General features: G+C 39.1%; 1 protein-coding gene across 3 annotated transcripts in view; it reads right to left on the bottom strand.

Annotated features, from left to right (window-relative positions):
• MGAT4A (alpha-1,3-mannosyl-glycoprotein 4-beta-N-acetylglucosaminyltransferase A) overlaps positions 1 to 25,409 on the bottom strand; it is a 77,734-nt gene that overhangs the window by 36,287 nt on the left and 16,038 nt on the right. For all 3 annotated transcript variants that reach the window (XM_081946781.1, XM_081946782.1, XM_081946783.1), the window contains exons 3-4: positions 3,558 to 3,725; positions 1,304 to 1,444 (exon numbers count right to left, since the gene is read on the bottom strand). In XM_081946781.1, the coding sequence (XP_081802907.1) occupies positions 1,304 to 1,444; positions 3,558 to 3,725 (309 nt within the window). The remainder of the gene's footprint in view (positions 1 to 1,303; positions 1,445 to 3,557; positions 3,726 to 25,409) is intronic.

Raw genomic sequence — 25,409 nt, 5'->3', positions numbered from 1 at the left:
GAAATCTCATTTTGGGTTTTTTTCCATTTTACAGGGCTAATCCTGCAAGGAAGGCAGGCAGGAAGGAAACATAATGGTGTTGTTACTAACCTAATCTTTATTGCCCTGCTTACAGAAACTGCCTCTCTATTTAACCCTTATTACATTGTAACACTAGGCGAAGCACCCATCGATGGCCATGCCCACCTAGTCACATAACCACAAAGCCACACTTACCCAGCTGGTCATTAAGGCAGAGAACTGGTTGTTAAATTATTTGAATCCCACCACTGGGCCAAGGTAGGTGATTAAGCTTATCTGTGATGCTTGTATATGTTTTCATGGCCATATCAATTTTGTGTTGATTATATTTTTGGTTTTGGGGGCTATGGAGTTTTTTTTTGGTTGATTTTTGTGTTTATTTCTACTGTTGATGATGTTTTCACAACACCCAGAATCCTAATTTGTTGGGAGGGAAGATTATAAATCTTTTAAATACTGGTAGTCTTAATTAGTGACTATCATTGGGACAAGCAACTGAGTGGTTAAACAAACTTGTCACTAAGCTAAATTGCAACTATGTTTATGATCTTATTTCAGCCAGGTCACTAAACAAGGACTACATGTAAATATATAAACATTATACATGGGGAAAAACTGCCTTGCAAACTTCTAAAATTCTAATCAAGCAGCCATAATTTTTCTCAGGCACATTATTTGTTTAGTACTATAAATTCTGTACAGAAAATATACATTTACCATGATGTGTAAAGTCTAATGTAATGTGCATGTTTTTCTACAATATGTTCAATGGCTATTCTAATTACTCTGGAGTCATTTGTACACATTATTTAAGCAAAGGCAAATCAATAACTGAATAAGAAGATGAACAGGGTAAATATGACATTTTATTAAAGCTATTGACTTGAAATAGTTATGAAAAGTCAAAAAGACAAACTAATCCAATTCCTTATTTTACTTTTCAAGTTTTATAGAAGCTGCACAGCATCCATATTTGCTAAGTTATGATCTCAAAATTTCATGCATATTTTTTTAAAATTAAGGCAAATACATGTTGTTTCAAATCCATTGTTTTTCTTATACCTTAGCATCAAAACAGTAGGATCTGTATAAAACAATAAGCAAGAAAGCTGAAAACAAACTTTAAAATTAATTCAATTTGAAATCTAAGAGATAATACCACAAAGAAAATAAAATTTCATTTTCTGCTTCTCAGAAGTCATATTGACTCTAGCTACAACAGAGTTTTAAGTATATCTTTAAGCGCATCAACCTATCACTCGTATCGATTTTGCTAGTTTACCTCCTGTTCGTCCGAGGCCAACATGTACAGAGGGTCGAAGGCTTCCTTCATTTTTCAACAAATGAGGCAAGTGGTAATATATATTTGGCACTTGAAGAGATCTTCTGCTTGTCAGTTCATTTAACAACTTTAATGTTTCATCTGAAAGCAAACACAAGGGTTACATTTGCATTAGAGTCATGGGTATATTCACTTCTGACATTCTGAAAAAGTTGCATCTTTTCCTCAATTCCGGTAATACCAACAAGGCCCAGGAAAATATGCACTTGAGTTAGGGAGGTTGCAACAAGATCTTTATATACTCTTCAAACCTCTTTAATGTCAATGAATATTCAAGTGAATATCTTTCTGGGACTATGGAAATATTTATTCAAGTGAATATCTTTCTGGGACTATGCATCCAGGCAAGCCCAGGAAAAGGGGGATTTTTTTTAAAGGAGCAGCTGACAGGTGGCAGCAAGAACACCACATCCTTTTCAGAACATGGTTTCCTTTTAACATCCAATTAACCACAACAGTGCATCGTAGGACAACAATTTTTAATCATTCAAATTCTCTAACTCAAAGAATTCATAGAACAGGACCCTTTACTCCCATGTAATTGAAATTTCAAATATTTTTGCACACCAGGTTTTTTTTGCCAAATTATGCTACTAGAGTGCCACTGTGGTCAGCCACTGTCACCTGATTTTAATTTCTGACACTTCCTGCCAGCTTCCCACAAGCAAAGTCAATAGGGAAGGTGGCAGGAAGCTGGAAGTTGCTCTCACACTGGTTTTTTTTCTGTCCGTTCCCCACCCCAAATCATTCTATTTATCTCCTTAGTAAACACTAACAAATGAGTATAGTCTCTTAAAATTTACACTATGACTTAATGCAATGGACCAAATATAAGTTATAGACTAGAACACCAAATAATAATAATAATAATAAAAACCGTTCCAATTAGATAGTCCAATGGTGCAAAAGAAATGGAAGCAACCTCTCATACATCATATTATTCAACCACTTTGAGAACAGAAGCAACAGTTCCATTTAAGGTGGCCAGATGTTTGGAATTCATCTGTCAAATCTGTCAAAGCAGCCATATTTTTGAAAGTTTGCCCTTGATCCTCCTCCACCCTTTGGGGGATTCTATTGTCTTCCTTCTCTGCTTCTATTCCATCTCCTGGCTCCTCTCGGCTGCAAAACCAAATCAACCAAGCAAGCCAACCACTGGATAGTTGCAAGGGTTAGAGTTTTTTATATCACTTTGCTATTATAGACTGGTCTCTGGGTTTCTGCCTCTCAAGATTTTATGGTTGGAAAGGGAAAAACAAATGGCTGAGACCTGAGTTAAGTCTATGAGCAATACTACCTTCTTTAAATGTATCTCTGTTGCTCTGAACATCAAGTAAATAAGTCATAGATCTCCCTTGTTTCCACCATGGCACAGGGCCTAGTTATTTGCGGGATCGTATCCTGCCCCATACATCCCTGCGACCAATCCGCTCTCACAGAGAGGGACTCCTCCGGGTGCCATCCACTAGGCAGTGCCAGCGGGCGGCGCCCAGGAGTAGGGCCTTCTCTGTGATGGGCCCAGCCCTCTGGAATGACCTCTCCCCAGATATCAGGATAACGACAGATCTCCGCTCCTTCCGCACGAAACTCAAGACCCACCTGTTCCAACTAGCCAGCCTGGCTTAATCAGAACTTCTAACCTCCCTGGCAAATTTTAAACTGTATATTTAAATCTTTTGGGTATTTTAACTGTTTTAATTGTATTAATTTTATTGTTATTTATTTTAACTTTGTGGCTTTTACTTTTTGTATTGTTAATTGTTGATGTATTTACCTCCTCCATGCCACATACCTTTATATTTGATTGTACGTCGCCCCGAGTCCCTTCGCGGAGAGGGCGCGACTGATAAATTGAATCAAATAAAATAAATAAATAAATATAGATGGAGAAGAAAGCAAAGAGCACAGTAAAAAGCAGGCATATATTGTATGAGTGTATGACTGGGAGAAGAGTTTGAATAGGTTTAGTGAATACATGCCTAACATTAATCTTTACTAAATCTCATGACAGAACCAACACCTCTCAAAAGAAAGGCAATAGTAATAAAGAGAAGTGGTAAATAAAATCAGTATTTCCGATTCAATTGAATATGAAAGCAAGAAGAAACAACATAAAAGAGGTTTTGCATTGGAAAGAAGGAGAGACCTAGTGAGAATAGCAAACCCAATAATCTGCAAATTCATCAATTTGTACCTGAAACGCTGCTCAATGCATCCTTACTTCCATTTGTTTCTGCTACTGCCTGTCTGAACTGCTCCAAGATGGTATTTAATTCAGAAGAACGTTGCAGGGTTCTGTGCTCAGCTATGCGAAGGCGTTCCTTCAAAGCATGAAACTCTCTTTGATAGGCAATGAGTTTTTCTAGGAATAGAAAAGTTCAAGTGACTTTCTGTCAAAAATAAAATAACACTTCCCAACACAAATCAAAGTTCAACTTTGGCAGTTTCTGCACAATTGATCGCCATTCATTGTTACAGAATGAACTGTCACAATGCTTATTCTACAGAGGGTTTTTTAAAAATTGAATTCCATTAATAGAAAGAAATGTCACAAGGTTCTAAAACATAATATAAAATTTTGAAACAATTTTGACTCTTGAGTCTAAATCTATATACATAAAAGTGAAATGCCACTCATGCATCATCACTAAATCTCCAAAAACGTAAAACCTACAAACTTCAAATTTGCCATGTATGTTCCTCTTGGCTTCTAGGTGCTCATTAAGAAAGGATTTTTCAAAATAACCATCAGAGCATTAGTATTTCCTATATTATTATTAACACACTCTCATGCTAAGGAGTTCTACTCCCAACCTGAAAAGAAATTTGTTCCAAATCCAAAACACAAGCAGAGGGAAAGAGATTCAGTTTCAGTTTTACATTCACAGCAGGAAGCAGCTTTACTACAGGACAATTGAGCTAAGCCACACCCAGGCTCCTTCCTGTCCTTGCTCACACAGCAAATACTGTTTGAGTTTCCAAACACCCCTCAACTCTCTCACAAACTGACAGGACACTAGCCAGATGAATACCAATGGATGCTGGTAGGCAGAGACACATTTTCTTCTCTTATTTTCTTCCTCAGTTCAGACAAATCTGTTGCTTCTACTGTAACATCAGTTAAAGGGAAAAGAGGCAAAAAAACAAAGAAAAAGATTTACAGATGCAATTAGGACAACACAAGTAAGGAAAGCTGTACACAAGTATCGTCAAACTCATCCTTAAGTCAGTAGACAGGTTGTTAAAAAGTATACATCTAATAACCTCTACGTTAATCAGTCACAAATGAGATCAATGCCTTGGACTAATAAGTATTTGTCTGGTTTTAAATATGAACCTCAGATTGATTACTCCAGGGACAAGGTTGTTGATCTCGGACTCTGGTTACACTGTGCCTGGTGCTGTGCTGTAAAGTGACAGGATGAGAGTCCCAGGATGTGCTGCAGTGGCGATAAAGTCCACCTCCCTCCTCTTCAGCCCTACACTGAACGCTTACACAGCCTTCTCACCCACCACCATCCAGTGGCAAAGCACTTTCTTTCTGCTGTCCAGAAGTACAACGGATGCTTCCAAATGACATCTTTTGGAGCTAGAGAGGTGAAGGAGGGAAATTTTATGCCAATATTCAAAGTGCAGGGGCACTTACCACAGGACAGAGAGTATCATAGTGGGACCTCAGCAGCAGCCTTCATTTCTCCAGATATACTTTGTTGGTGATGATGACAATGAGAGGGACATCCGTTGTGGAATCTACCCAGGCGTTAATCCACAACTGGTTAGCCAACTGCATAAGTTGTTGTGTGAACACAACAAGTATATTCTGGAACTTAAGGCTGCTGTTGATTCTGTTCCTAAGGGCCACAAGGATTTCCAAGAGGTAGTTAACGCCAATAGGAAGCCTTCTGGAGAGCACCGAGGTCGTTTCAATGCTTCCACGACTACAGAAGTGGTTGTTCTCAGTGTCGGCCACGATTTTGAGAAGACAGATATCGTTCTCCACAGCAGAGACAACAGGTTGTTAGGAATCAGTGAGACGCACCGTGCCTATGACGCTTTCCAGTACCCTCTGATTTTGTGCCAAGGAGAAGATGACTATTACATCAATATACTTCAGTATGACCCAAACACCAAGGTTCCTCTCAAGAAGACCGTGTCTACTGCTGCCTTTTACAGCTACAGGATAATGGAGCGTGATAGCAAAGAATGCTACCTATTGCTCTTCCAGTTCCGTAGCAAAGCACGGTATCCAACTGGCTAGTCTTATCAATAAAAGGCATACAATTATATTTTACCAAAAGAAATTTTATCAATTATTGTCTTGCTTAAAATATTGAATATATATTTTACTAATTGGAAAGTCATCCAACTTTTTATTTAACAGATAGCATAATTTTTTCTTTAATATATTTTGGGAAATTACTATTAAGACATTAAAATGGGCTTTAAAGGCATAGACAGCAAAATGATTGTGCTAATATTAATATTTATGCAAGCATTTGCTACGCAACCTATTTTCATTTCATCAGTTTAGCAGTTGCTATTTTTCCTATGCAAAGACAATTTAAAATTCAAAATCTCCTAAACATTTTTCAGTGCCTTTAAAGTGTGGCCACAATTACTATCTTTGGAATGTCCAATGCTGGATAAGCTTTCCAGAGTTCCTCCAAATGAACAAAGGAGGGGACAAATATAAAAATTGTCACGACCCAATCTAGGTGTCATTACAGATAGTAATCGACTTACAACTACAATAGAACCCAACATTTCTGTTGCTAAGTGAGACATTTGTTAAGTGAGTTTTGTCCCATTATCAACTTTTATGTTGTTAACAGTTGTTAAGGGAATCAATGCAGTTGATAAACTAGTAATCTGGTTATTAAGTGAACCTGGCTTCCCCATTGACTTTGCTTGTAAAAGTCGCAAAAGGTGGCCACATGACCTTGGGACATAGCAAAGGTCATAAGTGTGAACTAGCCGCCAAGCATCTGAATTCTGATTGCGTGAACATGGGATTCAAAGGTCATAACTGTGAAAAATGGTCATAAGTCACTTTTTTCAGTGCCATTGTAACTTTGAACGGTCACTAAATGAACTACTGTGAACTGTAAACACCTTGTTTAATAGTGCTGAATTGCTCATCAAGGAGAAACACGAGTTAAACATCTGTAGAACAGGACAAAGTAATAATTACTGCTGGTCAGGAACTTTATAGCTCTATTATTAACAGCCATTCTTTTCTCTTCCACTTCAAACAAGTTGGAAGTTAAGTGACTCAACAGAAGAGCTCCTAGAAGGCTCTGAAATAATGAGAACACAAAGGGTGAAGCACCAATTTCAGAGGCTCTAAATAACATAAATAATACTTCCCTTTTCAACACAAATCATTTTAATGGACACAAAGAAGACTCATAACTAATAAAAACATCCCATAGGTAATTAAAATATAATACTTTAATGGATAGGAACAGGATAGTGATTTGCAAATAGACAACACCCAGCTCTTTTAACAATTGCTTCTGATCTTTTAAAAAGAAAAAGACAAAAAACAGCTTGCTTAAGGACATCCAGGCAGAAAAATCAAATGTTTCGTCTTCAGTCATCCTCAGTATGAATATCTCCTGAATCCCATGACTTATTCAAAAACATAATTAGTACAATAATACAGTCCAGTTAGAGTATTTTACTTCTGCATGTTTATTACTTCCGTTTTTTTTCATTGCAAACTCTGTTTCACCATAAGCTGCTTTTAACAGACCAAGATTTAATTTACTTGTTTTTCAAGACTGGCACAAAGTTGATCACATATGGGTTTTAAATAGAATGATCCAAAGCATCTTCTTATTTTCCTAGAGCTGAACCAAACTGGATTTCATTCAACTCTTTTTGAACACTGAAGTCTATTCATATAACCGAGTTCCTATTTCTCGGGGCTAAGAGCTATCATACTTTCACTCTAATATCATGAAAGTTGAAGAGGACAATCACATATGCTTGCTTGGCAGAAAAGCATGATAGATATATGATACATGTAACGCATGTCTAATTATTGCTTCAATCAAGAGCTTGCAACAAAATACATAAATGTGAGACAGTTCTTATGAAAAAATTACATAGAGTAAAGCTAATTGTATTATAAACCCAAACATTGTTTGCAGAATCCCTAATTTGTATGACATAAATTAGAACTGCATAACATTGTATCAGTTTTCATACTTCTCTGTTCGTGTATTACACATTTCTCTGTTCATATATTAAATCGATAAAAAAAGAATACCAGACATTGCTATTCAAACTACGGACAATACAGGTAATCTTTGGTTAATTAACCAGTCACTTTACAGGGCACCTCAAATTAGTTACTTGAAACCTATCCTTGAACTTATGACTGCTGCCCGGGGGGGGGGGGGGGGCACAGTTACATGATTGCATTTCGGGCACCAAAATAATCATAAAATTGAGTCAGGTCATAATGACTGCAATAACTTATGACCAAACGTTGTGATTGTTAAATGAGGACTATCACTTACTTAATAGAGAATATAGATAGACCATAAACCTTGGGATTTTTCTCCCCTATGAACATTCTGTATTTTGCTTCTTTTACATATACTGCATGCATTTTGGAGGAACATTAAAACAAATAGGATCTTTGAGAAAAGCAGTAGATAACAGTGAAGAGGTTGGCCTGGTCAAAAATCTTTGAATTGCTTTAGGACTTCAGGAACTATAAGAACAGTTATTGTGCTTGTGCATTGTCTGTACAGGAATTGCTTTGAAGGTAGACTTAGACAGTTATTTTTATACACATTATTTTTCAAAGTATTTATATTAATGGTATAGGTTTGATAGTAACTGGCACTATTTAGTTCCCAAATGCACAATGTTGCTACAAGGTAATCAGTTAACCACTCTTCTTCTTTACTTCCTTTTATAGCTTCTTGCCCTTCTGACGGCCTCAACCATTAACTACCAAATTAACTGCTCACTTGCATATTTTTATTGTACATGCAAAATATTACACTATCTAAATATAGTAGGTTTTCATTGTGAAACCACTCCAGTCTGCTTTCACATAATGTCAGCTGCATGCCAGACAGACAGCAGACGTTAGCAATCAACATGAAAATTGAGCATGCAGCAAAAGATAGGCTTCCTACAACTCCTCCCCTTTCTTTAGAGAGAGAACATTTTGGTCATTTTAAAAGAGGTTAGCTGAGGTTAACTTACAGTGCTCAGTCTACATAAAAGTGAAAAGTAGCAGCTGCTTTCTTAAACCTCTGATTTAAGATTATATGGATAGTATGCAAAAATCTGAAAAATCCAGGGAAAACAACCAGAAACATTGGTGTCAGCGATGGTTTACTTAGCAATATTGTGACAGATTGCTTTTTATTTTGAAATGTATATACCATTTAAATGTTATTGTCTCTGGAATCCATTGACCATATGTAAAATCAGTCTTTTTATGCAGAGTGTGGGCATGCGCTATAGCACGTGCGTGCCTATACCCACAACCCCTCGCACTCTCCCCCCCCACACACACACACATGCATGCAGATCTTACTGAAGCCTCCAGGCTTCCGCTAGGCCCTTTGGGCCATTTTTCACTCTCCTCAGGCTTCAGGAAAGCTTCCGGAGCATGTGGGTGGCAGAAATGGGCCCAACGGGCCTATCGGAAGTTCCAGTAAGCCCATTGGGCCATTTTTTCACCATCCACAGGCTCCAGAGGCTTTCCTGAAGCCTGGGGAGGGCGAAAATGGCCTCCCCCTGCCCCCCGGAAGGCCAAACATCAGTTGGCCAGTGCACGCTGGAGCACTGGAGCTGACATAGGGCAACGTGCCCTCAGATATGGCTCCATGTGCCACCTGTGGCATGTATGCCTTAGGTTCGCCATCACGGACTTAGAGTGTTATCTTTGTGTATATTTTACTAGAGTTTCTTTGAGGATGAAGTTCAAGCAGCTCTGTAATTTTATGTTTTTCACCACTGATAGTTTTGCTTGCACCTACTTGCAGTTAAAAAGGAATTTTTATATTCTTTCATTTTTTTCTCTTCAAAATGTAAAGTCTGGTTCTAGTTCTCTCTTTTGAGCTCCACAGAGATTTCTCTAACCTTGGGTTTCATCACTATAAATCTAAATAAATTATTTCCTCTTCCCGCTCCCATGTCAGCAAGATGGACAGGATGTAGAGGCCCTATTTGTCTCACAGAACATAGTACGTATGGCAAAAGATACTGTAAGGCATCCTCCTGGAAGACAGGTAGTAGCAGTAGAACTATCAAGTCATTACACCAAGGTAGATACAGAGTGTTTAAATTTTCAGGGTTTGTAGGGCTTCTGGGAGAGAAGATACTTGAAACCACCAACACTTCACCCCACAGGCTTAGTCTTTTTGCTGTAATTTCATTTCACTAATGCAAAAAAGGCTGAGCGTCAAAGAATTGAGACCTTTGAACTATGGTACTGGAGAAGATTCCTGCGAGTCCTTTGGACTGCAAGGCGAACAAACTGGTCAGTCTTAGAGGAGATCAACACTGATTATTCTTTAGAAGGCCAGATCCTGAAGATGAAACTCAAATACTTTGACCACTTAATGAGAAGAAAGGACTCACTGGAGAAGAGCCTAATGCTGGGAAAGATTGAGGGCAAAAGAAGAAAGGGACAACAGAAAATGAGATGGCTAAATGGAGTCACCAAAGCAGTAGGCATGAGCTTAAATGGACTCCGGGGGATGGTAGAGGACAGGAAGGCCTGGAGGTCCATGGGATCGCAATGGGTCAGATACGACTTCGCAACTAACAACAATGCAAAAAAAAATCTCCTTTTAGGTTCTTTAATTCTAAAATTAATCAAAACCGAAGCTCAGCAAAGATTGTGAACTTGAATGAAGTAAGGATACAGTTATTACACACATACTAGATTTTAATTAAAAGAGAGAATATCAGGAAGCATACATTGATCATGTGATGGTTAAATAGTTTCATATCCATTTTGTTACTTCTAAAAAAAGTTACTGAAGTGACTCACAAGCAGCGGAGTTTCCTGTTTGGTATCATGTTTTGAAGGGTCAAAAGTTTATTACAAAAACAATTCATTTCCGTTTTAACTGCCAAAAGATTTCAATAGTCAAAAATCAATGTCTTCTGTCCTAGACAATCCTTTGAACCTTCTAAGACAGTGTTTCTCAAACTTGGCGACTTTAAGTCCTGTGGACTTCAACTCCCAGAATTCCCCAGCCAGCTATGCTGGCTGGGGGATTCTGGGAGTTGAAGTCCACAGGACTTAAAGTCGCCAAGTTTGAGAAACACTGTTCTAAGAGATCGTGCAACTTCAGGGGGGAGGGGGGGCTTTTCTTTGCTATAAGGAGGAAATGTTTGTATTTTGTGGGTCTAAAATCTTTCACACTTTAGCATTCAGAAAGTGCATTGAAGATCACTCAATATATGGCTCTACTGTTACCTCATAGGCATTCTGAACATGTAGTTCATAGATTTTTTTTCCTCCTAATTTCTTTCCAAACACTAATAAGTTGGTACTTGGGAAATATTTCAAGACCACTAGAACAACATGTAGATAGTCCTTGCTTACTGGCCATCTGCAGCTATGATAGTGATCTGTGCATGTTTTGTTTGCCATCAAGTAGCTCATAAAAATGAATAAAAGTTCCATGTGTATTTTTCCTTTAAAAATGTAAAAACTGGTTATAACTAGTCTAATGACAATACCCTGCTTTTATTACAATCCATTTTGTCGTATGCAATTAAAATGAATTATTTTAAAATACTCAATATTTTATATTTATATCAGATGTTCCCCATAGATATTAAGAACATTTAACATTTGAAGAAAAACACATATGGATTCATGGACTGAAGAGAGGTACATCACAGATATCCAAAGCTACCTTTGTCTCAAGGAATTTTCCAGGAGACGGTAAAAATTGATGTCTATTCCAGAGCATGCGAGGAGTTAAATATATTTCAACTGGTTTATTTCATATAAAATTAGTTAATTCTGCATGCACTTCTCTTTAGTTTTGTTTCACAATACTTTCTACAATAGACATTTAAACAAATGCATTGACTAGCCAAGCATTCTTTGGTTTTACATTTCTAAAAATGTCAACATAATCCTAGATTCTCTTGTAAATGCCAGTTTATATTAAAGAAGGGATGTTGTACCATTGAGTGCTTGATTTGCTGCTCACTCATGCCTAACAATGGAAAATGTACCAAGATTTCCTGAGCCTTAAGGTCCATTTTGGCATATATTCATAACTGACAGAGAGAAATGTATTTACAATAGCAATAGTCCTGTTCCAATGGAACATTTCAGATATATGATAAAGTTATTTCAACGGTATTTGGGACAACTACTGGCTTCATAGGACACCTCAGCCACCTCACTGCTACTAATACTAATGTAGAATGCTATGTGTGTGTGTATATTTCAATGAATCATTCATTCATTCCTTGTAAGCACATCAGATCACGCTGACCTAGAGACTATTTACACTTGTGATTTATACTATCATCCAGCATCGCTGTAGGGATATAAAAGCTAACAACACTGGTGATGTTTCACTCTAGTGATGGCTGCATGATGCTATAAATTACTTGGGTGGATAACACACTCTCTCCATGTGCCCCCAGCAGATATCACAGACTATTCTATTATTTTGCACTATTTTATGGAAATAACATTAACTTTTATTTTTATTAATTGATTTATTTTATTTTATTTGTGTGGGCCACCCATTTTATCTAGAGGCAACTCCAGGCAGCTGTTAATATTGTCATCAAAATTAGTGAAGAAGTATTGTTCCTATTCGTATGACACTGATAAACTCTTCCATCCTGCGACTCCATAAACTACATATGTTGCTCTACATTATGCTTCAAACGTTACAAAGCTGTCAGTCACTGAAATCCCTCTCCACTGTCAGCTATTGTTAAGGGAACTCTACATGGCTTAGACAGTTTCTGGATGCAAAATTATATTAATTTTTGTTGTTAGTTTTGTATGACCATTTTCTTTATGTATTAAAACCTTATCTCACTTTGCCTCCATTTTGCCAGTCTCTCTTCAACCCATAATTCAGGGTTGGGCAACCTACAACTCTTGGATCCACCTTTCTGCAGTTGCAGTAACACTCCACCCATCTGATTCATCAAATAATAGTGTCACAATTGCCAAGCATTATAGTACTCTTTTCAAAACATTGTGGGGCAAAACCTACAAAAATACTAGAGCATACATCCTAAAAAATACGACTAAAAAGGTTCAAAATTACAAACAACACTTTAAAAAAAGAAAAATTCTTCTACCATCACCACCTCACCAACCCTGGCCTCTAAAAATTAAATAAATCCCAAGCTTCTCAAAATATCCTTGCACTTAGAGAGAGACTTGCCCTGTTCAGCCAGGGTGTATTTTGGGGGAAGTTGGAGTTTTAGATGGTGAAAAGGCTACTTTAAACATCAGTAATGTTCCCCACTCCCCCAGTTTATCTGCGTGTGTGTGCACATATATCCCTTTGAGCAGTGGTGGGATTCAAATAATTTAACAACCGGTTCTCTGCCCTAATGACCAGCTGAGTAGACATGGCTGGGTGGGCATGTGACTGGGTGGGCACTGCCAACTCGACATCACTCACATAGAGAGGTGCTTCTCCTCATCTGGCCTCTCATGACAGTGGGGATGCTGCAACGGTCGTAAGTGTGAAAAACGGTCATGTCACTTTTTTCAGTGTCATTGTAACTTTGGTCACTAAATGAACTGCTGTAAATCAAGGATTACCTGTACAAAAATTCAAAAAGCTTATCTGCTTGCAAAAACCTTCCCTAAATACCAATCATTAGATTAGAAATAACTTGCAACCCAGAGTTACAAATCAGGCAGGGTGCCAGAGCACCTTGAGGAATTAAAAAAGTTAAAATGCAATGATTTCTTCCAACACCCGGTTCTGCGAACTGCTTAGAAAGTTAACAACCGGTACTATCGAATAGGTGTGAACTGGTTGAATCCCATCACTGCCTTTGAGTCAACTCTTGACACGTCCTAGAAGTTTTCTTGGCAGTTACTTGTTTTGGAAGTAATTTGCCATTGTCTTCTTCCTACGTCACCTAGCTAGTTTTGTCTTTCACTTGGTTTCTAACTCCTTGTCCTTAACCCCTGCATCAAAGTGACTATCATCTAAATCATTGTTTTTCAACCTCGGCCACTTAAAGGTAGGTGGACTTCAACTTTATTTTTGTTCTATTATTATAGTTTCTATTAATTATTCAGGTGTTTTATTGATTCTAACTCAAACTGCATTAACTCCCTGAAGTGGTACAGCAAGATTAGGAAATGGAATATAAATACACACACAAGCCAAAGACAATATAAATGAGGAAACAAGGGGCCAATCAAGGTTCATCTTATTTTACAAGAGTAAACTGAGAAGTAGATTGTTCAAACAGTGACGATCAAAAAGTCACCTAAAGGCTCTTAATCTTTTAGGATGTTGAAAATAGATTTCCATTTCTTCTTTCTCTCAAGGAAATACAATATGGATTTATTTTTAAAAGCTGTGCCTGTTCAGCCAGTTATTTTATCATTATGTTTGTTCAGTGATTTAATCTACCAACTAAACTACTTCCCCACTTATCAAGAAAATATATTTTATCTTGACAAGGGGAAAAGTAGTTTATATCAAGAGCATATCTCATATTATAACTGAAACACATTGCTCATGAATTAAAGACATTTAAAATGCCTATAAAATTATGGGCGAGTTCTAATGTGAGGCCAGCACATAGTGCCAGTTTACCTCTAAAACAATACCCACAATCATCCCAAATTAAATTAAAATTTCCCAAAAATTCCAAACATTGAAAAATTCTACAGGCAAACCCTTTTAATAAAATTTTAATAATATTATAATTTTGGCTCATGAAGATAGTTTGATGAGGCTGAAAAAAATGACTTCCCCTTCTGAAATATGTTAACTTCTGTGACAAACCATTAAACAGGAAAGTGCTTGCTCACATATCTCAGTTTTCTGGAGATTAACACAATAATCAATAGCACTAATCAATGCAGATGATAAAAGTTTCATTTTAAAAAACAAATCTATAATTTTATATATATATCATGTACACATATACATATAATCATGTAGTTTGTGGAGAAAAATTATGTGGTCGGTAAGAGTTGACACAACTTGATGGTACATAATCAATCAGTGTGCATGCACCATTGGATCGCAGCACAAGAAGCACTTTATTTATTGATCTGATTTCTATAACCAATGATCCAGTGGTGGGTTGCTAACCAGTTTACTACCAGTTCACTCATGCTCAAATGCATGCACAAAGCTTCTGCGCAGAAACTTCGGGCAGGTGGGCGGAGCCTCCTGCCACCACTACTGGTTCAGCCAAACCGAGCCGAACTGGGAGCAACCCACCTCTACAATGATCTCAACAAGCAAATTCAGAAATTTTACAGGAAAGAAAAATAGTAGGTAAAGAAAAATTGTTAACTTACCAAGAGTTGTTAGAAGAACTTGGAGAATATATGATGAAATCAAAAAAGCAATTGAGTGCAGAGGGATTTAGTTTTCAATGGTTTCATATGCACAATTAAGAGAAAGATTTAAAGTAGATAATAATATATTTAGAATTGAGTGCAGAAGACAGAATTTTGAATATGTACAAATGATGAACATGTAATTATTAAAAATGTATAAATAATTATTGAAATTGGAAAAGGAAGAAAACAAGTGAGAGACAAGTAACTTGTAACCCTGTAACCCTGCCCCCCATTACTATGGTCATAACTCATCACTGTCATAAAACCTTTTTTCCAGGGATCATTAAGCAAAGCGGTTACCTCAGTTGTAAACCAAACAGTTTGGAGTAGTTTTAACAAAAAATGAAAGTAAATGACAGACTTTGGTAAACCTGTCATAGAATGTGGTCATGTGACCATGGGACACTGTAAAACAGACCAGTTGCTTAGTGACAATGCAATCATGTTATTGTGAGGGTGTCCCCCTATTGTAAAACTCTACATCTGGATTGTAAGTACTCCCAAGGAGGTCCATCATAACTATGAGGCTTATTTGTAATCCATAACAGAATTTTTGTAAAATGATATACCATTGGTATATGACTCCAGAAAAATTCTTACTTCAAATTTATGTTGGAAATGTAGTCATTCCAAACATGATCATTTATCATGCCTGATGCACTTGTAAAAAAGCCAGAAATTCCTGGGTTTAAATGTAAAATAGATAATGATACAAAGAATTTTAACAAATCAACATTCAATTGAAAGCAGAATTTTTGTTGCTGAGATTAATGGACAGCCAATGATAAAAGAGCCATGGAAGATTACTTTTATATACGACTCCTGCTGTGCAGTGGTGGGTTCCTAGCCAGTTTACTACTGGTTTGCTGAGAGGGCGTTTTGCGATATGCCCAAAAATGGAAAGACTCTGAAATATCACAAGAGAGAAATGGTTGGTGCAGATGCCAGAATTAACAGAAATGGTAAAATTAGATTGTTTCATTAGCAAAAGATTAACAACTACATTTTTCAGTGACTGAAAATTCCTCACAGGCTTTTTGCTACCAAAAAAAGAAGAAAATGAACTTCTAATTTATGGGTCAAAAGATTAGAAAGAGAAACATTATGGAAAGAATAAATTATACACTTTTAAAGAGAGAGATTACAAAATATAAAACTATTTATAATTACTGTCAAGAAGATCAGAAATAACTTTTTTATAATCATTTTCTATTTTCTCTTTTCACTCTTTACTATTTTTTGTTATTTTATTTTATGGTTTTTCTCTGTTAAAAGTTTTAAAGATTAATCAATTAAAAATTATTTTTAAAAAGAAGTAATTATGCACTATTTAAAAATAAAGTCAGAATCACACAAACAACTACCAAATTAAAAGTAGAACATTAACTAATAGGTAGACCATTTATTTATTTTAAGGTACCAATACATGTAATCCTTGAGTTATGACAATTCATTCAGCAACCATTTGAAGTTATAGCATTGTTGAAAGAATGATCCAGTCCCCAAAGTTAAGGCCATTTGCACCATTCCCCCCCCCATGGTCACATGATCAAAATCTGGGTACTTGGCCGCCTGCCACATAACCACAGGAGCCCTTCAACTCCTACCACCCATCTACCTCACCTCTCCTGCTCTATTGGTTCCCTGTACTCTGAGAATACTGCTGTTTTGTGCTCTGCCACTGCGGCTGACTTTCTTATCCTCTTTGTCCCACTGTTGACCAATCATGCAACAGTTGGCTGCATATTGTGGCAGCTTCCTCCTGAGACCTGGGGAAGAAGACCTTGCATGGTCAGCAGCATAATCACAAAGGACCAGGCTGTCAGCAGCATGAGCAAGATGACAGGGAAGGGCAGCTGGGGCAGCAGAGCACAGGATGACAGGGGCCTAAGAGTGGGGATCAAGGAGATCAGCTGGGGCTTTGCACCATGTTGCTGGGCCGGGCTGAGCTGGGGCTCCATGCCAAGATGCTGGGCTAGGTTCATGCTTCCCAGGACAACTGTAGCTTCACATTATAATACTGAGCCAACCTGCATTGGATGGGCCTTCCACAGGTGACTTCAACTTCGCACTGCAGTGCTATACCAGGCTGGGTCAGCTAGGGCTTCCCTGGATGGCTGTGGGTCAGGAGCTTCGTGCAGCCACACAACCATGGTGTGCAAAGAAAACTCTGAACTACAGCACTTCGGATTTGCGTGGTTTTAATATTTAATATTTAATTAAGTGTAATTCAAATTTATTATTAACATTTCAAATTATAGTTAACACTGATAAGACTTTTTTCCTTTTTTCTGTCTTTAAAGTCTTATTATCTAAACATTAGTGTTCATATAATAATCTCTAGTCAATAGTGTATAAATACCACTGAATCAAATATATTAAGTATAACGTACAATAATATAATGCCACAAATTAAAAATGCATCTTTCCCCAGTACCTATCTAAGTTATGTCTTTCTGCCTTAAAAAAAAAACCTCTGTTAATTAAAAAACAGGAAAAATGTAATTATTATGTTTTAGTTACTTATCTAATATCAAACTGCAGCTAATATAAATTGTTTTGCTTCTGATAAAGATTGATGAAAACAAGACCCTAAGTTTCTCTAGACATTGTTTTTAAACAATAAGAAAAATTAAGTCCATATTCATAATTGACAGATTTGTTGTTCACAAAGGCTCAGTATTAAGGAATTATTCCCTAGTAAGTAAAATGTGATTTTACATTTTAAAATTTTTTAAAGTTTGTCTGAAATGGTATAGGGTTTCCTGTCTGAGCAGTGAGTTGGACTAAAAGTTCTCCAAGATCCCTTCCAACTCTACTATTCTATTAACAAGAGTGAGAAAGACTCTTATGTGCTACTTAAGAGTTTCACAAGAACGAACTACTGGTTGTTGCCTTTAAACTGACGCAACAACGTTTTTCTTACTTCTAAGATTTTATTTCTGAAAAGCAAACATTTAGTGTACATTAAAGTGTTTATTTACCATCACTTTGTTAGCTTTATCAAATAAATCACCAACAGTATATTTTGGATAAAAGATTTAATTACACTAGCATACTTGCTTAAGGGAGCACAATTCAAGAGGACAACAGATGTTTAAATTATCAATGTAATTGGCACAGTGTTAATTTGGCATAGTGTAAAAAATAATTTCAGCCACAGGTTTCGGTGGTAAATAATTTAGCACTGGAAAATCTCAAGCCCTAATTTGGCACTTATAGTATGTACATCATATTAATGGAATGCCAAAAGGTAACAAAACTTTCTATAAACAATGCCATTACTATGCTAAAGATGTTGAATATAGGCATGTTTTCAGAAAAGTATTTTCATTTCCCCCTAAAGATATGCATTTAATGTAGATTTTAGTAAATTTCAAACAAAAAGCTATATTACAACATTTAATGAAATGCAAACAGGAACTATGTTCTTTCACAGGAAATAATAATCAGATGTACTCAGTTAAACTCATGAAGTGAAGAAAGTTCTTCGAAAACACTCATTTTGGAGAAAAGAGGACATTAAGAATGGGACCTATTGCCCACGAAATATCAACTTTTCCTCCTGTACATACCATGCCTTATTTCTTCGTAACTAAACTTTCTCATGTGCTCAGAAAAAGTCACACCATGCCCCAAAAATACCTGATGATTGTATATTGTATCTTAGCAGCAGGTATAATCTTAAAATTCAACTTTCAGAAAGCATGTTTAAATTTTGAGAGGAATCTCAGTACATATATCTAGAAAATATATTCAGAAATTAATTCCTGGTTTTAAATTTTCTATGTTTTTTTTCCAATTCTGAGAATATCTTTACAATGCAACTAGCAATTAATAAGGATGGATTTAGTTTTCTGAATCTGGAGCATCATGCTTACCTATTGTCAAGTATTAAATACTGTAAACTAGCACACCTGTGTATTTTTATAGTTAACAAACTGGAGTCCAACAAATCAACAGAGCAGCAACTGGAGCCTAGAGTTTTTACTGATTTTGTTGGGTTCCTATAATGTTTGTGCTTCATACTTGCTTCCTAAGCAGTGGGGTCTGCAGGAAAAAGAAGTGGCAGTTGGAAACCAGCAGTTGGTATTAATTTGATTTGGGGAACTTTAGAATATATGGAACCTTTGTTGGATGAACAGTATTAGGATCAAAATGCACTAGAACTCTAGTATCTATGGAAACAATTACATCAGTTAAAAGTATAGGAATGAAAGGTTGAATAAAAGAAGATTTGACACTTTTTCCATGCTAAATTGATTTTGTAGGAAGATCCAACTTTTAAAAAACCCAGTATACCCTTTAACAATTGGGAAAAAGATGGTGATAGAGACAAAAAGAAAAAAAATAGTTGCACTGTGTCTTTTAATTGATAGTGGTAAATTTCTCTCTTGTTGCTTTTTTTAAAAATAGATAAATAAATTAATGTGAAATACAGAAATAACAGAAATACAGTTAGTCCTTGACTTAAACAACCACTCAAGGTTTAGAAGAGACTATCCTTAGTTTTTGGGACTGTAAAGGAGATGGGAAAGGGGGAGAAATGTATTTCAGATTTGCATGATTCTGTAAATGCAGCTTTACAATAAAGTAGAATTAGCTCCTCTGGTCATGTTTCCTATCTGGTCTGTCCCAGAAGCCCAATAGGCGCAGAGAGGATTTTTTTTTCTGTAGAAGGATAGCTTTTCAGACAGATTCTCCCCTGAATGTGGGATGTTCAGTAGTAGGGATGATGGGAGAAAAACCCAAGAACTTCACTTGAGGAAGCTCCAGGGGCCAATTTACCACATCCCAGATCAGGTCAGGAAATAGACTCCATACATTTAACTGGAACCATTAATTTCCTGATCTAGATTATAATAACACAATCTTAAAAGATGGCTCAAACAATTTGATCTATGACTAAAATAGAGTTCATGTTTTTTATTTTCTCCCTCTTATACCCTATCAATGAGTGTTGAGACAACATGAGCTGCTTTCTCATGCTTTTCATCCTTTTGTTATATAACCATTTCTGCATAGTTTCTCCAAAGTAATCTCCTTGGCTCCAAATTACTTGGGAATTATTCAGTGTAACTGGGGCAGTCCAAAGCAGCAACAAAGAAAAGACATGGAAAGTTTGTTTCTTATTTGTTTATATTTCCTATTTCTAAACTGCCCGTCTCCCTCAGAGATGGCAGAATCTATCCCAAAGCCCCCTTTAAGATACTACGATAATAATCATTTTCCAAAATACAACTGCTGCTCACTAGACAAATGGCAAATATGCCCAACAACTCCTACACTCAGAAAGAGTGACATCTCCAGGAGCCCACCCCTTTTGCCCAATGAAATGGAGAGCATTGCAATATTACAGCACATATATTACTCCTCCTGGGCATGTATGTGGCATCACAATCCACAAGAAAACAGACAATGATTGAGTCAATGCTGCAGACACAATTGGCTTCCCCCTCACTTTCCTGCAGACACCACTGCTTAGAGAGCAAGTATGAAGCACAAAATCAGAGCTTCACAAATAGGAATCCAACAAAATCAATAAAAACTCTAGGCTCAAGTTGCTGCTGTGCTGATTTGTTGGAATTCAATTTCTTGTCTATGGAGGTGCAGAGGTGTGAATGATTCTTTCTTCATGCATCACCTGCTATAGGTTTGTGTGTGTGTGTGTCTGTGTCCTGAAACAATGCTTTCTGCTTTCAGGAATCAGGAATCAGATACATCTTCTATCATTCCAATGTTCCCTTAGTATAACTTGATCTAACCAGAGAATCCAATCTAGTCAATTTCATAACTTCAGTTTCACAATACCTGTGGAAAATTGGCAAGTGTGATTTCCCCTTCTTATATAAGTAGTATAAACTTTCCTTGCCACATCCTACACGTAAATCAGATAACACCATACAATGAAACATTCAGTACTCTACAAAATATGGAGGCTGTGGTCATATTATAATAATAATAATAATAATAATAATAATAATAATAATAATAATAATAATAATAATAATAATAATAATTTATTAGATTTCTAGACCGCCCCCTCTCCCCGGAGGGACTCGGGGCGGTGTACAGGAATAAATTTAAAAAACCATACAAACAATCGTATAGATAGCTAAAAATCAGATTAAACAACCCCTGTATGAAATTATAAAAGTTAAAAACAGACCATAAAACCAATCATAAAATTTAGAAATAAAGCTGAGGTGGGAAAGGTGGAATTAGGCCAAGCCGGCTAGCTGGAACAGGTGGGTTTTAAGTTTCTGACGGAAGGAGCGGAGATCCGTAGTCATTCTAATGTCGGGAGGAAGGCCCATCACAGAGAAGGCCCTTCCCCTAGGCGTCGCCCGCTGGCACAGCCTAGTGGATGGCACCCGGAGGAGTCCCTCTCTGTGTGAGCGAATCGGCCGAAGGGATGTATAGGGTAGGATACGATCCCGCAAATAACTAGGTCCTGTGCCATGGAGTGCCTTAAAGATGATGGTCAACACCTTGAAACGCACCCGAAAAGCCACAGGCAGCCAGTGTAGCCCGCGCAGGAGAGGTGTTACGTGGGAGTAGCTAAAGACTCCCGAGACTGCCCACGGCCGCATTCTGAACCAGCTGCAGCCTTCGGGTGCATCTCAAGGGGAGCCCCATGTAGAGAAGAAGTATCATTATATATTTTTGAAGTATAATGTCATCATCAGGAGGAAGTTATAGCATGAAATGTCTTTGGGACTGTCATAAATATGAGTCAGTTGCCAAGCCTCTGAATTTTGATCACATGACTAGAGGATGCTGCAATGGTCGTAAATTTGAAAAACAGTCATAAGTTACTTTTTTCAGTACCATTGCAACTTCAAACAGTCACTAAATGAATGATTGTAAGTTGAGAACTACCTGTACTATAGCAGAAAGCTGTTGTCACAGATATTATATGGGATAGTTGTATTGTTTGCTACCAGTTGCATAACAGAAGCAAATCAAACCTAATGAATGATCTATTTTTTCTTGGACAACTCATATTTGTTTACTTGTACTCAAATATACCTTAAAATAAGGATCTGTGGAATATATATATATATATAACATATACTGATTTGTAGCACTAAAAATGTCATGTGGGAAGGCCATTAACTAAAAATAACACACAGGTCGTTTTTCTACGTCAAACTTCCCCTCATTCACGATCTAATCTTAGAGGGGGAGCCGGACCTCGCGGGAATAACGGAGACCTGGTTGGGCCACGAGGGAGGTCTTCCCCTCGTCGAAATGTGCCCACCAGGCTACCGAGCATTTCACCAGCCCCGGGCCCAGGGAAGGGGCGGTGGGGTGGCAGCAATTATTCGGGAGGACTTAGAGCCGAGGGAGTCTACTGTGCCACAGACGTCCGGATGTGAATCCCTTGTTGTGAAATGGGGGCCTGGGAGACAGTTGGGCCTGCTGATAGTATACCTGGCTCCTCGCTATACATCAGCGGCCCTGCCTGAACTCCTCGAGCTGATCGCATCGGTGGCGGTTGAGACCCCCAAACTTTTAGTGATGGGGGATTTTAACCTGCCATCGATGGGAGAAGCATCAGAGGGGGTTCGGGAGTTCATGGCTTCCATGACAGCCATGGACCTGACTCAAATGATTCAGGGCCCGACACACGAGGGAGGACACACTCTGGACCTTGTTTTTCTCTCTGGCCAGTGGCTGAGTGATCTGGGAGGAGGGGACTTAACCATCACTCCCCTGTCATGGTCAGATCACTCACTCCTCCGTCTTGACTTCCCTGGTGCTACCTCCCGCTGCGGGGAGGCGGAACCGGAAAGTTCCAGATGGTTCCGCCCCAGGCGCCTGATGGAACCTGATAGGTTCCAGACGGAGCTTGGGCCACCTCCTGTAACCTTGACCCGCCCCCGGGTAGAGGACCTGGTAGTTGCGTGGAATAATGCAACTACCGGGGCCTTGAACCGGGTGGCGCCTTTGCGGCCTCTCCGGCGGCAACGATCCACCCTAGCCCCTTGGTTTACCGAGGAGCTAAGGGTGATGAAGTGCCGCAAGAGACGTCTAGAGAGTCGTTGGAGATCCTCTCGCTCCGAATTTGATCGAACACAGGCACGAGCCCATTTAAGGACGTACCTTGTGGCACTGAGAGTGGCCAAACGCCAATATTGTGCCACTCTCATTGCATCTGCGGAGAACCGCCCTGCCACCCTGTTTCGGGTGTCCCGCTCCCTCTTGTTTCAGAGGCCGCGGGAGGCCCCCCTACAGGGCAGGGCAGAGGAATTTGGTAAATATCTGCAGGATAAAATCGCTCAAATCCGGAGAGATTGGGTTCCTGTCAGTGATCCAATGGAGATGTCCATGGCGAGTCTTGAGGTATCGATCTGGGAGGAGTTTGACTTGGTTGCCATCAAGGATTTGGACAGATTGCGTGGACGACTGCGACCCACCACATGTTTATTGGACCCGTGCCCCTCCTGGCTTTTACTGGCATCCTGGGAGGTTACACGAGACTAGCTCCTGGGCCTAGTGAATGCTTCGCTGAGCGAGGGGTCTCTCCCGGCCGCCTTGAAAGAGGCGGTGGTGAGACCCTTGCTCAAGAAGCCTTCCCTGGACCCTTTGGAGCTGGCCAATTATCGTCCTGTCTCCAACCTTCCCTTTTTGGCGAAGGTTGTAGAGAGTGTGGTGGCCTACCAGTTTCCACGACATCTGGAGGAAAATGATTATCTAGACCCGCGCCAGTCCGGCTTCCGCCCCGGTCACAGCACGGAGACAGCCTTGGTCGCGTTGGTGGATGATCTCTGGAGGGCCAGAGACAGAGGTTGTTCCTCTATCCTGGTCCTATTAGACCTCTCGGCGGCTTTTGATACCATCGACCATGGTATCCTGCTGCGCCGGCTGGAGGGGCTGGGGGTCCGGGGCACCGTTTTGCGGTGGTTCGGCTCCTACCTTTCTGACCGGACGCAGCGTGTGTTGGCAGGAGAAGAGAGGTCGACCCTACGCCCCCTTACTTGTTGGGTGCCACAGGGGTCGGTCCTCTCGCCACTCCTCTTCAACACATATATGAAGCCGCTGGGTGAGATCATCTGTGGTTTCGGGGTGGGATACCATCTGTACGCTGATGATACTCAGCTGTACTTTTCCACCCCGAACCACCCCAACGAGGCCATCGAAGTGATGTCCTGGTGTGTGGAAGCCGTACGGATCTGGATGGATGACAACTGACTCAAGCTCAACCCCTCCAAGACGGAGTGGCTGTGGGTACCAGCTCCCCGGTTCAGCCAATTAATTCCATCATTGGCCATTGGGGGCATTCAACTTGCCCCCGTGGAGCGGGCGCGCAATTTGGGCGTCCTCCTGGATGCCCGGCTGTCCATGGATGACCATGTGACAGCCGTGGCAAGGGGGGCGTTCCACCAGGTTCGCCTGGTGCGTCAATTGCGCCCCCTACTGGACCGGGACGCCTTACGCACAGTCACTCATGCGCTGGTGACGTCTCGCTTGGACTACTGTAACGCTCTCTACATGGGGCTTCCCTTGAAATGCACCCGGAGGCTACAGTTGGTCCAGAACGCAGCCGCGCGGGTAATTATGGGGAGTACTAGGTACTCCCATGTGACACCGTTCCTGCGCGAGCTGCACTGGCTTCCTGTGGTCTATCGGGTGCGTTTCAAGGTTTTGATAATAATCTTTAAAGCGCTCCATGGCTCAGGACCTAGTTACTTGCGGGATCGTATTCTGCCCCATACATCCCTGCGACCAATCCGCTCGCACAGAGAGGGCCTCCTCCAGGTGCCGTCCACAAGACAGTGTCGGGGGGCGGCGCCTAGGAGTAGAGCCTTCTCTGTGGCGGGCCCAGCCCTGTGGAATGACCTCCCTCCGGATATTAGGAATACCTCTGACCTCCGCTCCTTTCGTATTAAGCTTAAGACCCACCTATTCCAAGCAGCTGGCCTGGCTCAACTTTGATCTAACCATATCGCTCCTGACGGGCTTTTACTGGGTATTTTAATTATATTTAATTTAATTATCTAGGGGTTTTTAAAGACTGTATTTTAATTGTTTTATTTATCAGCCGACCTCCTCCTTGTGTATGTCTCGGTATATGTCTCTGTTATATGTTTGTTTTGTCCATATTTATTTCATATGTTTCATTGTACGCCGCCCCGAGTCCTTCGGGAGAGGGTGCGGCTAAGAAATAAATATTTAAAATAAATAAATATTTTAAAAAATAAATAAATAAATAAATAAATATTTAAAAACAGTTTAGCCTCTTTTGCTCTTTATATATCCATCCAGCATACGCTCACAAAAGAATACGAAGTTTTCAATGAGTTTCTCAAGGAAAATCAAAGGTTTCAAATGAGATAATTAATCTCTTCAAACTACACCTGCTCATCCATCTAGGAAGGGTTTTAAAAAGAGAGTGCATTTCACGATAGCAATAGCACTTAGACTTCTATACCACTTCACAGTGCTTTACAGCCCTCTCTAAGC

This window comes from Natrix helvetica (assembly GCF_964273705.1).
Source record: "Natrix helvetica genome assembly, chromosome: 3".
Lineage (NCBI taxonomy): Eukaryota > Metazoa > Chordata > Lepidosauria > Squamata > Natricidae > Natrix > Natrix helvetica.
Note: the sequence above shows the minus strand (reverse complement) of the source record. Positions and strands in the feature narration are given on the sequence as shown.